General features: G+C 40.6%; 1 protein-coding gene across 1 annotated transcript in view; it reads left to right on the top strand.

Moving 5' to 3' along the window:
• TTLL5 (tubulin tyrosine ligase like 5) overlaps positions 1-21,772 on the top strand; it is a 273,379-nt gene that overhangs the window by 42,488 nt on the left and 209,119 nt on the right. Inside the window, exons 9-14 of the mRNA XM_046647530.1 lie at positions 2,937-3,038; positions 4,861-4,952; positions 5,728-5,835; positions 17,152-17,233; positions 18,806-18,867; positions 19,942-20,036. Coding sequence (XP_046503486.1) covers positions 2,937-3,038; positions 4,861-4,952; positions 5,728-5,835; positions 17,152-17,233; positions 18,806-18,867; positions 19,942-20,036 — 541 coding nt within the window. The remainder of the gene's footprint in view (positions 1-2,936; positions 3,039-4,860; positions 4,953-5,727; positions 5,836-17,151; positions 17,234-18,805; positions 18,868-19,941; positions 20,037-21,772) is intronic.

A 21,772-nucleotide genomic window follows, 5' to 3' on the forward strand; every position in this document is an offset into this window, starting at 1 on the left:
TACATACATGTACACACACATATACGTTCATCTTTATGTTTATTTCTATATCTATCTCTGTATATTGAAAAGCAGGAGTTTATATTACTAGCTCCAATTCTAGTTCATTCTAGCTTTTTCCATTTCCATATTATTTTATCTCTTCTCTGACGGTGAGAAATCTGACTCCCATTATCTTCAACATATTTACATATTTACTCAATTCCGTTCTGTGTAGCCAATCTCCCGGCCTCCCTGATCCCTGCCCCACTCAGATGTCCTCCTTGTGTGGACTTTGACCCCTGTGGGGCCACCATCCTGCTTGGATAACCTCTTTGTACTGCCTCTGGACTGCCTTCCCATCCTGTCCATCATCATCCTGTCCATCATCATCCTGTCCACATGGGCCCTGGCTGCCACTGGACTGCAGGAAGGAAGGTCTGGTTTTTAAATGTTGGCCAAGTAATTCAAGTTTAAGAAAAAAAAAAACCTCTTGGGTTAATCAGAACTTGATTAGTAGGCCGGATCTGAGACTAATGGGACCTCTGATCTGGACAATAAGAAGAAAATATTGGAAAATAGTGATCAGAGATGAATATGGTCTGCTTAACATGGATTTTAGTGAGAACCGTAAGATCTTCCTGGGTTAGGAGAAACGACGAGCATACACACCTGCCTTTCCTCCACGTGGTTTCCTGTGTTCCCTGTTGGGTTAAGTGAAATAAAGAGTGTAGCACTTTGCCCTTTTGGGTAACTGTTCCATTGAACTTAAGTTTTTTGTTTTTGTTTTCTCTGATTCTTACTTCTTACTGCTTCATGTGCTCTGTAGAAGCCCACTCTGTTGACATTAATAGTCTTATCCTTGCTGAGGTTCAGAATATAAATGCCCCAACAAAAAGGAAGATTGGGAAGGAGAAAACACATTTTGGAGATGCAGTCCTATTGAAACAGGAGTATAGGAATGACACATGTGTGGGTACTAGGTTACAGCTAACTTCTAGGCCTTTGCCAGCCTGTTCATGTTGTTGACCAAATTAGATCAGGTACTCATGTTTATGAGAGTTGACAAATCTCTTTCTCTGAGGCAGAACCTTTTCCCTCCCTCTAAATCATTATTCTTTTGGGGGAGAGATGGCAGGAGGTATGTCACTGTGAGGTAATGTCTGGTTGAGGCCTCTGTGGGGCCTGCATGGGCCCCCTTTGCATTTCACAAGAATTTAGAGAATGACTGTCTCCTGCTTGATTGGAGAATCTCTGTAGAAGGAAGATTGGGATATATAGGCAAAGTTGACTCTCAGTGGAACGACATGGATAGAAGTTAGATGATAACTACTGGAAGTTTCTGGAAAATCTGAAGTCCTTCCCTTGTGTGGACATAATGCTTATCAAACTCTTGTCCCTTAGCCATACGTGCCTGGTCAACATTTTCTCTGTCCGCATCCTTCTTCCTGGCTTCATGTTTGTTTGTTTTAGTTTTTGGGGTTTTTTGGGGGCTTTTTTCACTTTTCTTTCTTTGGCTCTTTTATATTTCTATTACAGGGAATTAGGGAGCAGAGGTAGTGGGTGGGTGAGAAGAAATAGAGAAGAGGAAAAATTTTAAATGCTGCCCTTTAATGTGGTAAAAATTCATCTTGACTTCATAGTCTGAGTAAGCAGATGTAAATAATTTGTAAATCAGATGAAAATAAACTCGTGGCCTTCCAGGATTTTTTTTCACACACTTGGATGTGCCTCTTGGGAAAACCACTTTAGTGAAGGGTGATATGGTTATAGTGGTATGTAAACAGGGGTTGATATTTACCATAACCGTTCGACTCGAGTGTCCTTTTGTTGATGTTGAGCATCACTGGAAACTTTTCTCTTTCCCTGGTTACTTCCTTCAGAGGCACATATATTTTATACTTTGGTCTTCTTTTGATGATAGTCCAGGATATCAGATTGCTGCCCTGTATTCAGTGGGCTCCATGTTTAATTCTTCTGTCTTTTGCCTTCATTCCAAGTTCAGGAATTAGTCTCCTGCACTATGCTCATATTTATGCTGTTCTGCAGACCTAGGCTTTTTCTGCTGTTAATTCTGCCATTATTGTTTTCTTAAAATCAACTTTCTAGATCACTACTGTTTTTTCTATGGATGTGAGTTCTAAGTCTATGAACTATTATGCTGTCCTTTTTTTCTTTTTGCTTAGTATTTTCCATAGAATGCTCTAGTACCAGTTACTGTGTGGGCATTCAGTAGGTACTTCTTTTTTATATATTTATTTATTTTTGGAAGATTAGCCCTGAGCTAACATCTGCTGCCAATCCTCCTCTTTTTTTTTTCCACTGAGGAAGACTGGCCCTGAGCTAACATCCGTGCCCATCTCCCTCTGCTTTATATGTGGGACGCCTACCACAGCATGGCTTGCCAAGCAGTGCCATGTCTGCACCCCAGATCCGAACCGGCGAACCCCGGGCCACCAAAGTGGAACATGCGCACTTAACCGCTGTGCCACCGGGCCAGCCCCTCAGTAGGTATTTCTTGACCAGCTAAGGCCACATCATCCACAGCGTCCTGTTCAGAATTGCCAAGGTTGTGAATAACTCTATTTTCATTTTTCATCCTTTCTGTCGATCTAAGGTTCTATATAAGAGAAGCAACATCTTGTGGTTAAGAACATGGATTTTGGAGTCAGTGTGATTTGGGGGCAAGTTGCATAATCTTTCTAGGTTACATTTTAGTTTTTATATCTATTTTAAAAATTAGATATAATATAACCCACTTCAGAGAATTGCTTAAGGATTGAATTAAATGCAATATAATGTAGGAAATACTTAGCATGGGGGTTGGCACTTATTAAACACTCAGTATTTGTTAGTGATGTCACCCTCCCTTTATTAATATCTCATTAATCCTGAGTTCTAGCCTGTATTTCCTTGAAACCCTGTTCCTGGCGTTTAACCTGTGTCTTTTCTCTCAGATTTGCAACTGTGCGATACGATCAAGGAGCCAAGAACATTCGGAACCAGTTCATGCACCTGACAAACTACAGTGTGAATAAGAAGAGTGGAGACTATGTCAGGTACTGGCTGCATCTGAACCAAGAGCCGGAGAAGTCAGTCTCAGGTGTGGGTGTTGTGGAAGTGAAAAGTCAATGTGTTGCACTGGAGGAAAACTTTGTTTCTACCCATGTAACTTATAGAGAATGGTCAGGGTCATTTAATGTCGTTTTGAGGCATGTCTGTTGCTGCTTCTCCGTTGCTTGCCCAGTTACAGTGTCACCTTTCTTAAACAAAATCTGCCATCCCAGGTTTCATCTTTCTCATTGTTTTCCCTTACTTTACTTAGGCATATGGAACTTTTTAGAAGTCAAGAAATGAGGTCATTTCAGCACTTGGCAAAATGTACCAAAAACTTTAAAAAGATTTGTACCCTTTGACCCAGGAATTCCATTTCTAGGAACTTAACCTTAAGAAATAACGAAGGATGTGCACACAAGATCAGAGACAAGAGTGTTCATCACTGTACGTTGTCAGGTGGAAAAAGCAGGTTACCAGACTCTACATGCAATTTAATTTTTTTTTGAATATATAAGATAACTTAAGCTGTTTGTGCTGAGGGGGAAAAAAAGAAAACCAGGAGGGTATATACTAAAATGTTAACAGTGCTTAACTATAGTGGATGGGATTATGGGTGGTTGATTTCTGTTTTCTTCTCTGCTTTTATGTATTTCTTAAATGTTTCTAAAACAAATACTTGCGTGATCGGGGGAATAAAAGTTAGGAATAAATTAAAGAAAGAAAGAAATGAGGCCATCTCAGAAAAGGATTCAGTGGAAGGAAGTACCAGTCCAGTTGTGTGGAAATATTCTTTCTGCTCTGTTTTCTTTCATCCTGATAATTTTGCCAGAAAGTGGAAAAATAAAAAAGAAACCCAAACAGTTATTTTCTACTCAGACTAAAAATAGGTGCCTAGAAGGTCCAAGGAAAGAAAGAAAGAAAGGAATCTGGGAGTGATGGCGTAGTTGCCAAAGCTATATAGATTTCATTGAGTGTCCTGTGACCAGTGTTTGGAATTGGTTGAAGACATCATATCCTTCCCTTGGAAAAATGAGCAAAGATGCAACTGGTGGGTAGTAAGATGGTAGTAAGGAGTAGGGGGCAGCTGTAAAACGCAAGTTCTAGATTGCAAGATCCTCCCAACAGTTGTAAGGGTCTGCCCCATTTGCCACTTGCCTGCTGTAGTGCTGGTGTACTTCATTACTTTTATTGTTGCTCTAGTGCATTTTCCTTTCCGTAATGAGTCAAAAGGTATCCAGAAAAGCTGTATCTGCCACCAGAGAGGAGAGAGCTTGCTTCAGATGCTAAAGCAGTTCTGTGCTGGGTTGGCTCATTAAAATGCTACACTAGATTAGCTCACTAGCCCTTTCAGACTCAGTTCTGGTCAGAAAATGGCATCAGAGGTTGTTTTGTGGGCTCATATGGCATTTACCTCAAAGGCTAGGTTTGTCCCCCCAAACATTTCAATCTATGAATGTCTTATAATCCTTGTTAAATTTGTGTATATTCTTTCACGCATTTCTTTCACTCTTTCACGATGCATAATTGTTTGGTTAAGGAAGAATTTGCCTTCTTTTCCTCTATGCACCAGCACCATGACCCCTCCTCGGCCTCGCTCGCCACCCCCCTCCCCAATAGGCAAGCTATATGCATTTTCATTTCAATGGAAAAAACTAGTACAAAGGGATATATGACAAAAAGGACCAAGAAAAAATGGGTAAGTGGAAGTCAGCAAAGGGAATGTTTTTCTGAAGACAAAAGGACAAGAAGGCTATTTGTAAAATATCTTGTTTCCGCAGCCAGGCCTAGTTGCATATGTGACCTTGATCCACTAATTTGTTTTAGTTGTGATGATCCAGAAGTGGAGGATTATGGGAACAAATGGAGCATGAGTGCTATGCTGAGGTATCTGAAACAAGAAGGCAGAGATACAACTGGTGAGTACCAGGCCTTTTTCCTCTTTGACCTCTCTTCTTCTTTGTATAACTTTACCATATGTCACCAGGAGTCATTCTCTCTAATTCTAATAGTGTTGATGTCTAGTGGGATCATTGTCCCTGGTGTTAATTTTTCCTGCCCTTTACAAGATGGAGAACAGGTTTTCTATGACCCCTGAAATCCCTCTTCTTGTTTCTGGTTTGGAAGGCATAGTTTTTCTTTTAATCTTTAGTGAATTCACCTTCTTGGATGTTGAACTGCTAACTAAAATACCACCAGCTTTTTATGTAACAAATTGTCTGTCTCTATATTGGTCCTGAGTTCAAATTTTTCTAAGCTAATCTCTCTCATTTGTTTTGCTGAATTGGAGAATTGGCAGTGTCAAATTTGAGTACAAGGCTTGGAATCAAAATGGACACTATTTCTAAGTTTTGAGCAGAATGGGAGACAGTGTGCCAAAAGACCTATCTCAGTCAGCAAAGGCAAGGGTGAGAGGAGCAGAGTGAGAAGGGAAGTATAGCTCCTTTTCCATTTAATGTCTTTTGTCATGAGAGGCCACTTGAGTACATCCCCCACCACCTACATTCTAGACTGTGTTGCCCTATTCACAGATTTGCCTTCTCCTGGAGCACCCATTCGCAAGACTGCCATATAGACTTTTTTGAATGCACACACATGCTTTTATAATTGTATTGTGTTTTGGAATCCAGTCCTTCTAATCCATGCATTATAGTGTTTCTTCCTTCTTCTTTTTCTTCTTTTTTTTTTTGGTAGCGTTGATGGCCCACGTAGAAGACCTGATCATTAAGACCATAATCTCTGCTGAACTAGCTATCGCTACAGCCTGTAAAACCTTTGTACCTCATCGCAGCAGTTGTTTTGGTAAGGAGACTCAAGAAGCTTAACATGTTTTGTGAAAAGGGCCTTGGGAAGTTGTGGTGGGATCCTGGGGTAGACAGGCTTCATGACTCTACAGGCGTAAGAGGGATGTGGTGTCTTTTACTTCTTTCTAAGCTCACATAGCATATGAAGATCCTACTGAGAGGCCAGTGGTCAGCTTAGCTGGAGGTCCCCCGAGGGCTGACTAGCTTTCTGTGTGGGGAGGAGGTATGGGAACTAAAGCATGGGGCTCTTTGTCAGAGTGCAATCAGAGAAAGTCTGCAACGGGCTGTACAGGAATCCAGCTCTAACAAATATATTCCAGAGCTCTTTAGCAGCCAGACTGGGAACTGTTCCAAGAAGCTCTGGCTGGTACCAGTGTGTGCTCTCTCCCATTTTCCGATGACTCCTCCTTTTTGTTTTAGTCTTCTTTCTAGTGGGTTCCCCCCCATCCCCCTCTTCTTCTTTCTTCTCTTCCTTTTCCTTCTCCTCTCCTTTTCCCTCCCACGCCTAACTCTCTGATTGCACAGAGGAGTAAGAAACAGTTCACAGCTACTGGCAGGAAGCTTGTTGCCTCCTGATCCGCCGGCTGTGACTGTAGTGCCAAGGGTGCCTGTCTACGTTTGCTTTCTGTGTAGATGAGAACTCCTTAGCAGTTGCCAGTATGAGTGTCGCTGAAGTCACATAGGCTTTCAGCAGGTGTTATGCTATGCTAGTAAAACCTACTAGGGTCATTGATGGGGGGATAATTCAACACAGTAGTAAGGATACAAGAGTCATGACTTACTTCAGAGGCAGGGGAACAGGAAAGTAAAGAACATGGGCCTGAAAGCCTGACAGACTTGGTTTGAAACCTATTTGCGCCCCTTACTAGTTTTCTGATTTTTAGCAAGGTTCTCTAATCCTGGGTCCTCCACTATAAAATGGCAGCAATGGTGGTACCTGCTCCCTAAGAGTACCATGAAGAGCAAATGAGATGATGCACGCAAAGCACTTGGCACGGTGTCTGGCCCTTAACTTGTACGCAATGAAAATTAGATTTTTTTGTTAGTTTTATAATTAGACATTATAATTCTTGATCTCCTTAATGGATTATCATTAACAGTCTGTACTTGAGGGGCACTAAACAGGGAAGTGTTGAGACTCTGAATAGAAGATGGTAGATAAACCAGGACCTAAAATTATATGGGACAAGAAGAGGTTGTAATATCCTTTTTAAATGCAAATATGTTCGTGTCTTCTAAAACCCTTAAATGGCTCTTTAGGCATTTTAGTAAATAGAAACTTGATATGCCTTTAAGGCTTCTAAGGATCTGACCCCAGCTGACTTTTCTAGAGTCCCCTTTCCCCTCTTACACCTTGTGATCCAACTGTACCGCTGAGCACTCCATACCTTTGTGTGTCTTTATAAGTTCTGCTGTTCATCTAGAAAACTCTCCTCCTGTTTGCCTTGCATACTCCTGTTTATATTCTAAGACTCCGCTTGCCACTGCCTCTTCTAGGAATCCTTGCCTAACGAAGTGCCCTCTGGTGTTTCCTCCCTCCTGCTGTTCTGTACTTGTTCTGTTATATTCTCTTCCTATCGTATTGTGATGTTGTGTTTTCACATATACTTCCGTAGTAGTCTCTGAGCTTATCTTTTTGAATTCTTACTAGTCACTGTGTTTCCCATTCCCCTCTTACCCTATTTCTGCCAAACCAAAGTTTTCACCATCTCCCTGGACCTCCCAGGTCCTTTCTTTTGCACCTGCTTTATCCTGTGTCTGAACTACCTTTCTCCTGTTACTGTATCTAACAGATTACTGACATCTTTTCAAGATGAAGTCAGGTATCACTTCTTCTGTGAAGTTTTTTGTAAGTCTTCCAGCAGACTTAGCCTTCACGCCCCCCGTACTCCTCTGTTCATATCTGCAGTGGTACCTGCATGTGGTCACGTACCCATTTATGTGTCTGTCTCCCCCACTGGACTAAAAGCTCCTTGAGGACACAACAGTGTCTCCCTCGTTTCTGCCCCTCCCATGCACAGCAGCATTTTTTTGCTATTAGAGGATCTTCAGGAAATATTAAATGAATGATTGGTACTTACTTTAATTGCCTTTTGATGACCTGACAGTTGGCTTCCCAGTGGATCTGGTTTGTTATGGCCCTAGAGCTTTTAGAATTATTGCAAACTGAGGAGTGGGCACGGGGAATATAACTCCAACTTCAAAAACCTTATTAGATTTAAAAAATAAATGAAAGTTTCTTTTCCACATCTACTTGGCACTTATATGAGGTAAACTTCTGGTAGCTCTTAGTGTAAAAATCTTTGTTCTAGAAACCATCACAAGGTCTTCTGAATGTTTCTTTCTCTATTTTGTTTTATTACCTGAGCTTAAGAATTTCTTGAACTTAATGGCAATAGAAGTTCTGATGTGAAATAAGCAGTGACTTTCCCTGACTCAGTGAAACATCCCCTAAGTCTGTTTCATCAGCCTTGGGTCTCCTTTCCCCCTCCCATCTTGTGTTCAGTTTTAATAAACTGCATGCATCTGGAGTTTTTTAAGTTGTTGACTGTCTTCTTGGCTTTTGTGGTTCTAATTCCACTTCCTGTCAGCCCTGGGATTTTGTGTGCTTCATTAACCTCCCCCCTTCAGATATGATTTTGTATACGTGTGTATATTTGTGTGAATCTCTTTGCCTCCCACCGATTCCTAACCTCCCCTGGGGTTTAAGTTACACGGAATAAGCTGGGTTTTTTCTTTTCTTTTCTTTTTCATTTGTTTTAGAGTAAACAGGAATTGTGAGCTTCCCAGAAGAATTTGGCTTGAACAGAGCATTGGTGCTTTTAGAGGAAGCCAGTAGTCCAGTGACGGGGTTCACTATATTCTTTTGGTTGTTGTTTCTGCCCTGCCACATTGTGGATCTTTGCCAGGAGCGTTCCATTACTGTCTTAAGTGTTTCTGTCCTATGATTTTTTCCCACCCTACCACCTGTAATGTCCAACTATGTTTCCAGGTACCATCAATATTTCCATTTTTTGTTTATTTATGCATTTAACTTTTTTCAGTTGCTGCTGTGTGCAAGGTGTAGATTATAAGAATTTGTTCCTCTTAAACTAAGTTTTACAAGGGATGCTGTAAACATATACCTGTATTGTATTATTAACATTTAAATGTAGACTTAGGAACCTTCACAAACTATCTGAAACTTAGCCGTTTAATGCTTTTTCATAGATTTGTACATCTGGAAAGGACTTCAGAGAATACCTCATCCATATAAAGAAATGGAGACCCTGAGAAATTAAAACTTTTGCCCCAAGTTCTAGAGCTAGTGAGTGAGACAACTCAGATGAAAGAGACTGAGCATGGAGAAAAGGGTCAGAAGATGGGTCTTGGCAGTCAAGTCATCTTAAACATGGGACTCGAGTTATAGAATTTTTGATGCCTCTCCTTGTAAAACAGACTTTTGACAGTCTAATTGTCACTGCCTTCAAGATTGTGAAAATGTGGCATCATGTGAAATATATGCTTAAACAGCAACCCTTTAAATACGCTTAGGAAATTGGCACTGTGCAGTAACTGGCTATGAGAACAGCTTTTTTGACCAGTTGGAGAAAAACAGCCAAAAACAACAGGATGTTAGTTGTCCTTTAAAGATGCTGCTGCTGACAGGGATTTTATCTGTGTGTGTGAGGATGGCTGAAGTAACAGGGTATGACTCTGGTCCTCTCCAGCCTGGGATCATATGAATCAGCTGTCATGCGCCTTGTAAAATTGATGAAGCTGGCATTGTTTGGATCAGAGACCAATGACATCTTTGCTCAGGACAAACCATGCTCAGTACACCTTTCTTTGTTGAATGTATGCTGGTTTGGCCTTTTACTGATACTGCTTTAGACCATTTCACAGGATAGGCTGTCAGTCTTTTTTTGTTTTTTAAGATTGGCCCTGAGCCAACATCCGTTGTTGTTTATTTTTCCCTTCTTCTCCCCCAAACCCCCCAGTACATAGTTGTATATTCTAGTTGTAGGTCCTTCTGGTTCTACTATGTGGGACACCACCTCAGCATGGCTTGATGAGCAGTGCTAGGTCCGCGCCCAGTATCCAAACTGGCAAAACCCTGGGCCACGGAAGTGGAGTGTGTGAACTTAACCACTCGGCCATAGGGCCAGCCCCTAAGCTGACATTCTTAAAGGGAGGATGTCCAAAAATATTTTTGAAGGAATGAAAGCGGGCAGCATACATTCTCTAATAATGTAAACTACTTGACCAACAAAAAAATAATGAAAGTCATCAAACAATTCACCTTTTGAGATAGTCTCCTTTTCTGGTTTATCCCATGCTCTGGTTTAGATGGGAAGGGAAGTTTATTTTAGAAGGGATTTAGTAGAAAGTACCTACTGTTTATCAAACTCTTCATTGGTTATTTCCTTTAGTCCTCTTAACAGTTTTGTTGGTATTTATTACTCATGTTTTATAGACAAGGAAAAAAGATTCAGAGAGGTTAAATAATTTGTCCTAGGTCATGCAGTTAATAAATGGCAAAGCCAAGTTGAGAGCCAGGTCTCTCTGGCTCTTTTTCCACCCACATAAAGACAGGTTCTGATCTGTCCAGCCACTTTTGGCATACCCCATATCCTGGATTCTCCTTCTGCTCTCCTGTAACTGGATCTCAGGAAAAATGATATCATCCTTTCTAGCAGATCAGGCCTGAAAAAGAGAACTCTTTCTGCTCTAATCAACGGTACCCAGTCCTAGATGCTCCTTTCAGATCTACCTTTACATGTGGTAGCCAGATACCGGTTGATTTATTGGACTAGTTAACAAATTGGCTCTGAGCTTTTTCTTTTATTTAGTTCATTTTCCTGAGGGATCTTGATCTGCTTTTTTCTAAATTCTCCTTCTGGACCCCAGATAGAGACTTCCTCCTTAGGTTTTCAACTCAAATCCAAAGCCAGGGTGAAAAGAATTTCCTTTATACAATAGCATTGAATGACAGTGAGTACTGGCTAGTGTCAGCACTTTCCACTGCCTCAGGGATTACAGCTTCAGCTGGGGCTTTATTTCTGGGGAAGGTTAGTGGATTGATTTCAAAATCAGTGGTGTGACGAGTTTAGTAGTCTCTCAGGCCTTGGATGCATTATTATTTTCTCTAGCAAATCTTTTTTCCTCTCTCTTCCTAGACCATCTTCTATCAAGTTTTTCCTTAATATGTCTTAATATATAAAAATCTTAACAAAGATTTCTTTTATTTTCTTTACGATTGGTGCCTTTATTATGAATTTTTCAAGTCTTGTGATCAGGGTTATTTTGGGAGAGTAGCTGCAAATTATTTTGTCTTTCTCAAAAATTGTACAGTGTTTTTCACTTAAAGTTTTTTTCTTTCTTTTTTTTTCCTCTGTTTTTCCTCTTCTTTCAGTATTTCTTGATTGCTTCCTATGTGCTTTTTATAGTGTAGGCTGCTTGGTCTACAATAATGAATGAGACATAGCACCTGCCGTCAAGTGGTGGTGGGGAGCAGACATGAGATGATAAATGACAGTACAAGTAGTGGAGTGACTAAGTGCTCTGGGAATACACAAGAGTTATGCAGCTGTGCCTAGGGGAGCCAGGGAAAGCCATTCCTAGCAGAGGGAGTATGACATGCAAAATACAGTGTCATGACAGCATGTGGCATTTTTTGAAATGGAAAGTTCAATGTGAGTAGGTGTAGCCTGCATAGTATGAGGTTGCAGGAGGTAAGGTGAAAGTAGACTGGGGCCTGACTGTAAAGGACTGACACATTTAAATTCATCCTAAAACAATAGACAGCCACTAGAGTTTTTTGAGAAGGGGAGCAATAGGATTATTATTTTTTCCTTTAACTTTTATCAAGATTTGACCCAAAGCTTGCCACACCAGAATTACAACAAGGGGAATACTATACAACATTACTAGAAGTGACTAATTTAAAATCCTCCAGGAACCAACCTGACATCAGTGTCTATTGTTGGGCCAATTCACTGCCTGTCTATATCCAGCTATTAGATTTATGTTATAGAACAGTAATCCTCATGGCCATGAGGAGAAAGGACTCCAGTAGAGAGAGACTAGTGCTAAGGAAATGATTTGGGAGGTAAGAGGTACGCAGTGATAATATACACTTACCTGTGACCCAGCAATCCCACCTGTAGGTATTTACCCAAGAGAAGTGGAGCCATATGTTTACACAAAAACCCATACATGAATGTTTATAGTATGTTTATTCATTATAGCCAAAAATTGGAAACAACCCAATGTGCATCAACTGTTGAATGGATAAATGAGTTGTGGTATGTCCATAAACTGGAACACAGCTTAGCAATAAAAGGAAGGATTACATGGAATAACATAGATAAATCTCAAAAGTACAATGCTAAGGGAAAGAAGCCACGCTCAAAAGGCCACATGCTGTATGATTCCATTTATTTGACTTTCTGGAAAGGCAGAAATCAGATCAGTGGCTGCTAGTGGATGGGGAGTGAGGATTGACTGCAAAGGGGCACAAGGGAATGTTTACAATAGAACTGTTTTGTATCTTGATTGTGGAGACGGTTAAACAACTATATACATTTGTCAAAACTCATCAAACTGTACAATTTAAATGGATGAATTTTATTGTGTATAAATTAAACCTCAATAAACCTGTCTTAGAGTCAGCCCTGGTGGTCTAGTGGTTAAGATTCGGTGCACTCTCTGCCGTGGTCTGGGTTCATTTCCTGGGTCAGAGAACCACACCACCCACCTGTCAGTTGTCATACTGTGGTGGCTGTGTGTTGCTGTGATGCTGAAAGCTATGCCATCGGTATTTCAAATACCAGCAGGGTCACCCATGGTGGACAGGTTTCAGCACAGCTTCCAGACTAGACAGACTAGGAAGAAGGATCTGGCCACCCACTTCTGAAAAAATGGCCATGAAAACCCTGCGAATAGCAATGGAGCATTGTCTGATAGAGCACTGGGAGGTGAGAGGATGGTGCAGAAAGACTGGACAGGGTTCTACTCTGCTGTACACAGGGTCGCTAGGAGTTGGAATCGACTCGATGGCACTAACAACAAAAATTTTCTTAAAACAAGAAACAATGATAGATGGACGAACCTCAAAACCACGCTAAATGAAAGAAGCCATACTCAAAGACTATATACTGTATGTTTCCATTTATATGGAATTCTAGAATAGGCAAAACTAATCTATGGTGAAAGAAAGAAGGATAGTGGTTGTCTGGGGGTGTGATGTGGGGAGCAGGGTAGTTACCAGGAAGGGATATGAGGGATATTTCTGGGTTGATGGAAATGTTCTGTGTGGGTTGATATGAGTATGGGTTTCATGGATGTATTCAATTATCAAAACTTATCAAATTGTACACTTAAGGTCTATCCATTGCATTATATGTAAATTATGCTTCAGAAAGGAATGTAGAAGTTAGGCCGGATTAAAGAGAAACAAAGAGAGAAAGATCTGGTAATGTGTTGGATTTGGGAGGTGGTAAAGATAGTGTTTCTAGCTTTGGAGACTGGTGGATGGGGTTATCATTTTCCAAGATGAAGAATAGTGGGGAAGCCAAACAGGTTTCAGGAAAAGGTAACGAGTTATGTTTTGTTGAGTGTTGAGTACCCGTGGGATGTCCTAGTGAAATTGTCTAGAAGGCAGTTGGAATTATGGATTTCGTGTCCAGGAGACACTTGACTAAAGATACAGATATGAATGTCATTATCATAATATTAATTACAGCCATGAGAATACATGAAGAGAAGTAGAATTGAGAAGGAGAGACACTTGATGATGTTACCCTGAGCAAACCTACCAGTGAATAGCTGGGCAGAAGAGAAAGAATGAAAGAAGGAGAGGAAGGAGGAGAATCAGAAGAGAGCAGTGTCCTGGAACCCAAGGGAGGAAAAGTTCCAATAAGTAAGGGGTGGTCAAGTTTCAGATGCTTGGGCTTGGCAGTAAGGTAGTCTTTGGTGATCAGAGTAAGAACAGTTAGTTATGAGAGAGTGGGAGCAGAAGCAAATTCTTATGGGGTGGGGAGCAAATAAGCATTAAGAAAGTTAAGATAGCAAAGAGTAGCTTGCTTCTTCAAGAAGCTGCATTAACGAAATAGGGAGATGAGGGCACTAGTGTAAAGTAGGAGGTGGAGTCAAGCTTTTTCTTACCACTCACTGGTGTAATTTTCATTTGTTTTGATTTGGCTGGGGGCTGAAGGAAGTACTTCTCACCAAGGAAAAGTTTCCTGAGGAACGGTTGTTGAATAAGGGGGTATCCACAGTCCTTAAAAAATACTAGCGCTTCTGTTGCTATGAAGACAGCACAGAGGAGCAAAGAAAGTAACTCTCAGAACTGGAAAAGCCTAGCTTGCCTGCACCCTTAATGACAGGAACATAGTAGCTCTCATCCTGGATACTCAGTTTTGAAATTCTGGGCACTACTGCTAAAACACACAACATTACAAGGGGAGGAGGTTTAATATTCTCAGTCCAACCTACTCCTTACATTTTAAAGCCTTTAATGTCCACAGAAAAGACCAGCCATAAGTTAAAAGGGTCATTGTAAGGCCTCTAGAAGCCTGCCAAGGACCCAAATTAATTTTCTGAAGCTGAGTTGATTATTTTAAGAGATAACCCTGACACGAATGCTGTCTTTTCACCCCGTTCCCCTCCCCCATTTCCACCCCCAGAGCTGGGCTTTGTACTGTGTCGTGGTGCCATCACACACCAGTCTGTTTCTTCTCCCACTGCTAGATGATAGTAGATCCAAGCCTGGCGCCTGTGCAGATGTAGTTAGATTCAAAGCTGATTTTGAGATAGTTTAGTTTTGTTTACCTGGGTAAAAATTAAGTTGGCACTGTAAAGGGTGTTTCCTGTCTTAGGATCATTTTTTTCTCCTTGATTCCCAGAAGGTTGGTTCTCAGCCTTTCAACTGAGATTCTTAGAATTAGCTTCTAAATTTGAGAAACGGTTAAGTAAATGTGTTGGCTTCTTAATGTGAGGTGTTTAAATAATGGGTCTCCTTGATTGATGTGCTGATGTCAGTTGTCTTCATTTGTGGCTGATTCTGCACGCCTGATTGATATGTACATCAGTTATTATTTTCACTCTGTTCCTCATACTATTATTGTTGATAATATTACCGCTTTATGAAACAGTTGAATCCCGTGCTTCAGCTTTTAAAAACTGAAGAGAATGTTATTTTTCTTGAATCAAACTCACCTTATGTTCTCTCTTGCTTCTGTAATATTAACATGGACTTGTAAATTTTGCAATTAGCTTTTTCTTTTAAATGCTTTATTTAGTGCTGTATTACAAAAGATTTTTCTCAGATTAAAACTAAATATTCTATGGGGTGACTGAAGATTAGGTAAAATATTCAGAAGGATGTTTGGCATAAAAGCTATGAATTTGTTGCCAAAAGAAGATAAGTGAAGGAGCTTTCTTTTCTTTATGTTTTAAAGTATAGATAATATTTTAATTTTTGTGTAGTTACATGAAGGTGAATCCCATCTCAGACTCTTATAGTTTGTGATTATTTTTGCAAATTAAATGGAATCTTAGGTAAGTACTATGGAAGCTAAGTCATTCTTAGAAACTTCTCCCTAGAGAGAATTCAAATATGAATCCATAGTACATAAATAGGAGTTCTGGATATAGGTTTACTAAACATACAGATACTGACAATGGTGATTACCAGAGACGATAAAGGAAACCAAAGGATGCTAAAGAAATGTCAGAGAGAGAAATGATTTCCCAGCTTCCACAGTGAATAAGTGGTAGATTCATGGCAAAGATCCAGGTTTCTAGATTCCCATTCTAGGATTCTTGGTACTACATCAGACTTCCTGTGTTCTGGAAAAGAGTCTTTGGCACTATATTTTTGGAGCCTACACTTTTTCCCTAGTTTTTGAGAGGTTTGATAAATGGGAAAATCTTTTTTGAAGTAAAGAAATTTATTTCAAAGTGAATTTCTAGAAAATACCTGGTTGTGTTCTGTGGGTGTGAGCTGTGGCCTGTGACCTCTGGTTGAACTGTAGGGAAGCTAGTCTTTTCTCTTGGAAAGAAGGTGTAAAGAGTTTATTTAAGGGGCACAGAGTGGGATGTTTGAAAATCCGACATGTTTGATATAAAGATACTATGGAGGACTATGTACTATGCTTTCTGTAGAGAGGGTCTCATTAATAATAATGAGAGTAAAGATTGCCAGCTGAGGTTCCAAAGGGAGCTTTTCATCCCTGCATCTGAGAGAAAAGCCTACTCGTAGTTCTTGCTTTGCTCTTTGCAACAGTTGGGGAGTTAGGGTAAGAGAATCAGCAAAGAATCCAGAAGCCATGGGAATGTGATCTCCAGCTCCCTCCTTTAAATAATAATAGTAGTGCAAGATGGCTTGTCACAGTCCGGCTCTCCTGCCACTAGCTCCCTCCTTTCTCTTTTGTCTGTATCTTCTCTATGTTGGGCCAGTGTATTTTATTTTCTGTCTTCAAAGGGAAATTGAAACCATAGAAGAGGGGAAAAAATAAATACATTTTATACTTAGGTGTCGTCTTGATCTAGGTTGCAAAAGCAAGATCTTGGTTTAAGAAAATGTGATGGAAGCATCCTAGAGAGATGCCTTAAGTAGAATTTTCTATTTTCATAGTATCGCGGGTAAGTGGTGGGGGAATACAATCCAGAACAAGCCCAAAGCAGCACTGATACTGGATCTACTTGTTGCATTCCTGTCCCAACATTTTTTAACCTATAAGCACAGCAGAATCATGCTTGTTGACTCTCCTAGAATCAGTTCACTTTCTGTTTAGAACTCAGGAACGACAGTAGAGTGGATGATTAAAAAAAACAGTAGAGGGGCCAGCCTGCTGGCGTAATGTTTGGGTTTGCGTGCTCTGCTTTGGCACCCAGATTTATGGGTTTGGATTCTGAGCACGGACCTACATACTGCTCATCGAGCCATGCTGTGTCAGTGGCTCACATAGAAGAACTAGAAGGACTTAGAACTAAGATATACAACTATGTACTGGGACTTTGGGGAGGAGAAAAAAAAGAAGATTGGCAACAGATGTTAGCACAGAGCTAATCATCTTCACCAAAAAAACCCCACCAAGAATAAAACCAAAAAACAGTGGAATATTATAGCATTGTTTTCTTAGTATCTCTAGAGCTTGATTAATTTCTCTTGAACTTGAAAGATTCTTTGCTTCTACTTCCACTTATTACTTATACTCAGCAAGTTTCTAGGCCTCTGATGGGAATTGATTGGGTTGAATCTTCCAGATCTTTGTTCAGTTGTGACATGGAAAATGATCTTGTGTATTGTGTTATGTTGTATTTCTAGAACTCTATGGCTTTGATGTGCTCATAGATTCTTCTCTGAAGCCATGGTTGTTGGAGGTGAATCTCTCTCCTTCTTTGGCCTGGTGAGTAGTCTCTTCCATCAACTAGAAAGGACAAACCTTCAATGAGTAGCACTAAAACACTTTTTTTTTGGTCATTTCTCTTGACACTAGGAGATCTTTTCCCCTAGTTATTAGATAGAGATGACTAGAATTTCTAAATTTGGGGGATATGTGGTATGTTGTCAAAGTCCATGCAACCGTGAATCCCTATCTTACTAGTCAGTTTGCAATCTGTGTTTACTGTCTTGTTGGGCTTCTAAGGGATGATGCTTGCATTTATTTTTATCCCCATTTCTCTCTTTCTTTTTTAAAACTTTGTCGGTGTTCTGCTAAGGCTAAAGAAATACATGAGGTATTATATTTCCTTTATTACCAAAGGTTTGTGCAGACTCAAATCCACGTATACTGTAAAGGTGTCTAGAGCTGGGCCCAGGGTAGTGTAGATCATATCTGGTCCTTTTGCCCTATCCATGTCCTGGTAGCCATCCAAGATTAAAGTCCAAAAACTTCAAACAGTCTTTAAAAAACAATTTTTTAACCTATCTATTGTTTAGAAGAAGGAAAGAAACATATTTTTCAATAGCAGAGAAGATTCTGCTTGTATCTGCAGCTACAGCCAGAGTTTCTATTAGCTATACGCTTCTGTAAACAGCTAGAGACCCTAGAGATTTATGCCAGAGACCACACAGCTGCTGCATTTTTAAGGATGAGAAATGTTGGCAAAATGCCAAATAATCAAAGAAAGACAGATTGACTGCTTTTGTGGGGTGAGAGTTTGGCTTAACCCCAGTAGCAAAGTGTAGAGCTAGATATTACAGATGCTTCAGATGTCGTGCTACACTTTTGTTAAGTCAGCTGTTTGCAGACTGCCCAGCAAGGTATAGCATACAATGTTAGTGATCCCCAGAGTGATGTGTCAGGTCTAGCAGCCGGAGTGCCCTGGTTCATGGAGGAACACCTCAACGCCAAGGCCAGCATGGCAGTTACTGCCCCAGAGAGGCCTCCAGCTTTCCGTCCGTCTTGTTTCTGTTTCTGTGTGTGTTCTGCTGCATCATCTGGTGGTATTTTGGTATAACTTGTATTTTTTGTCCTCATTTGCAAGCCTGCAAGCTTCAGAAGATTGATTTAGAACAGAAAATGAAGGCTTAAAGAAAAAGTAATAGGTGGCCAAAGTTTCTTTTCTTGCATGTGAATGTGATTTGAGTATTGCAGCAGTAAAAACTAATTTGGATGATGGGCACAGGCATAAAAGAGCGTATTAAATGTTTGAACCTCTAAAATCCGCAGTGATAATGAAGCAGTATTCTTGTGCAAAATTTGAATTGCACAAGACCTTCTGGAATAGAAAGATTGCATGTCAGGGAATCAACGCCTTGGTGCTCGGCCTGCCCTGCAGAGGATGAGTTTAACACCAGGGTTTTATTTCTAGCATTTTTGCCCAGATTTCTTTTTCCTTTTCCATGGATTTGATGTGCTTTATGTGTTGCCTCTCACTGACATTTGGAAGCTTTGCTGTATTGGGGCCCATTAAGGACAGCCATTCTGTTAACCTCTAAAGTTATAGACTGCTCTCTTCTTTCTCTGTTCTGTTAGTGATGCGCCTCTGGACCTGAAGATTAAAGCCAGTATGATTTCAGATATGTTCACTGTTGTAGGTGAGTAGTAGTGTTTTCTGAAAACTCACATAAAAGTTAACCAGAGCATCCATTTTGTCAGGCTCTATAGGTGTTGCCAACTGGCAGTGCCTAAGCCATGCTGAATGTTTTGTACTAAAAAATTATATTTTCAGGGAAGTGTTTATATGTTTCTACTCCTCCTGGCTCCATCCTGTCCTGAGGCTGAACCACAACTAGGGCTGAGACCTAATTCCTGGGGCATAGGAATTATGAGCTGAGAAAGAGAATTAAGCAAAGATCTAGAGAAAGTATATTTTTCTCTGAGCTAGGATAGTGAAAACCCACTGAAGACGCTTTGTTACAAAGGACACTGGCTGCATTTCTGCTAGACAGCCTCTGCCGGTGTCAACATGAGCCCTTCTGCATTAGTTACAACTGAAGCAGCCCAAGGAAGAAAGCCCTTTCTGAGTAGATAAGCCAAAATTTTGAAATGGAGATGGGCAGTCAGGTGGGTATGTTGTGGGTTTGTTGCTGTTGTTTCCTTAAGTACTCTAAAAAGACTTAATAAAGTGGATTTGAAATGAACTAGTATTTGCTGTAGCAGCAAATGCTGTAAAACTTAGCTCCGTGGATGGGAATCTGCTTCCTTTTGGGAAGTGGAATTAGCCCAGCCTGGTTTCCTAAGCCGTAGACAATCTACAAGGCCCGTTTTGAAGCTGTCAGTAGACCATCTTCAGTAGTTGCAGAAGTGGATCCTGTCACAGGACAAGACTCCTCACTTGCTTCTGGATTCTCTTGGAAAAACAACTTTATTTTCCAATCACCATCCAGGAAGCCACTTTAAAATAATTTGTTTTTGTTAACAACTGTATGTTTTTAAATGGTGGTTTGCACCTTTTCCCTGAAGTTCGTCAAAAATCTACATCTGTTTTTCCATCCGAATCACATTCAAGCAGACTGTGTATGGGAGAGTTATACCCAATCCTCTTGAGGATGGATCTCTGTAATATTATGACGATGAAACTAAGTTTGTACTTCTAAAGAAAAGACGCAGCTAAACCTGCTAATTTCTTAGAAAATCGCAGGTTTTAATGTTTCCCATTCCCCATTCAGGATTTGTGTGCCAAGATCCTGCCCAGCGGGCATCAACCCGGCCACTTTATCCCACCTTTGAGTCTTCCAGGCGAAACCCTTTCCAGAAACCTCAGGTAAGCAAATTGAGCAGCGGGGAGCCCAAAGGAGGCTTATTGGAAAGTGGCCGCTGATGTAAATGAGTGAGCTGAAGCGCTGTGGGTAGGAGGGCACTCAGGACAGGAGCCTTTGGGGATCACTCTAGACAGCAGGCAGTGGCATTCAGCTGTGGCTGACAGCTTATGCTTTCAGGGCTTTCACACAAACTTACTCTCTGCTTTTTTCTTGTCCTTCTTTTTTCATTGTATTTCTTTTTTTCTTTCTCTTTTTAAAAATCATCCTCTTTTTTTTCTCAAATTGATACGCCCATAAACAGGGCATAGAGAGGGAGCCTACAAATTCTTAGTCATGACTCTGCTACGTTCTTTTTGATCTTCACACTAGCTTCATAACGAAGATGCTCAATTGGAGTAATATCTTCTCTTCAAAAGACCCCTCAGTGATGATGTGTTGATTGAAGTTAAATGAGATAAATGCCTACAGAAATGTATGCATGTCTGAAACATCGTTTGATCAAGCATTGCTCCCGTCTTTGTGTACTCGGTGTTTTTGTTCCAGTTAAACCAACTAGCTAGTCATTCTGTCTACTCATTCCATCTTCTAATCGGTCCCTGCCTGCCCAGAGCTGGCTAGTGTCCACTTCTGTTTCTTTGCCTTTAACATTTTTTCTTACCTAAAAGGTCCACCTTCCTCCTCTCTTCCCATATGGATTGATTGCCTTGCCTGCTCAGAAGTTGGGAGATCATTCTGATTAAATCCATCCCCTGTGTCATGACCTTTACTTTTCATTTCAACATCATTTACTTGTTCTCTATTGCATTGTTTTGCATTCATTGATTTGTTGCTTTTGAATTGTCCAGTACTCCCCTGCTAGAGTACAAGCTCTTTGAAGGCAGAAACAGCTTCTTCCCCCTCCCTCCTCCCTCCCTTTCCCCTCTCCCCCTTTCATTCCTCCCTGACCTCTACTTCAGCCCTCCACTCCTCCCTTTTCTCCTCCCACTTGCCTTCCTCCTCTTCTTCCTTTTGCTTGCTGGTCTCATTTAGAGCCGTGCTATTTCTGTTTGCCAAGCTCATATACTATTATATATTCAGATAAATTTTCATTGGAACAAGGTTTGCAAACTCAGATGCCTGTAGGGGCTGCAGGTGGACTATGTAGATAAGTAAATCGGGCCAGGTATAATACAGCTAAGAGTGATGTGACAGGTAAACTGGAGAGTGCATGCCTTATGTAAAAAGGGGCAGCTGTTTTACTAATGTGCCCTAGCTGATCACTGCCACGTGTGAGTATGAGCCAAGTGTTGTCAGATCTTCTGACTGTCAAGAGAAATCAGAAATCTTATTTTAAAATATTGGCAACTAGTTCAATGAAAAAAAATACTATGCAGACATAACATGTCTTTGAGCTGGATTTAGTCTTCGGGCTAGCTATCTGTGACCTCTTGCTCTAAAATTATTCCCTATTAGTATTAGTGTTATGATGTGGAAAATGGTGTACGATATTTTAAAGGGTATTCTCTTGGATTAGAAGTAAAACCAGGCAGCAAAGTTGTGCTTAATCAGTACATCATCACAGATCAAAGAGTTTTCTTTAATTTTTAATAAGAAAAGTAGAGGATTAACCTAAGTGTACTAGGGAAACTGGATTTAGGCAATCACATTCCTTTGCAAATTGTCTCCTACAATATCTGTGGTAAGAGCCACAGGATTGCGTATAAAGGATTCTGAATGTTTCTGTGCAGCTTGAACAGAG

The sequence above is a fragment of the Equus quagga genome, chromosome 20 (genome assembly GCF_021613505.1).
Source record: "Equus quagga isolate Etosha38 chromosome 20, UCLA_HA_Equagga_1.0, whole genome shotgun sequence".
Taxonomy (NCBI): Eukaryota; Metazoa; Chordata; class Mammalia; order Perissodactyla; family Equidae; genus Equus; species Equus quagga.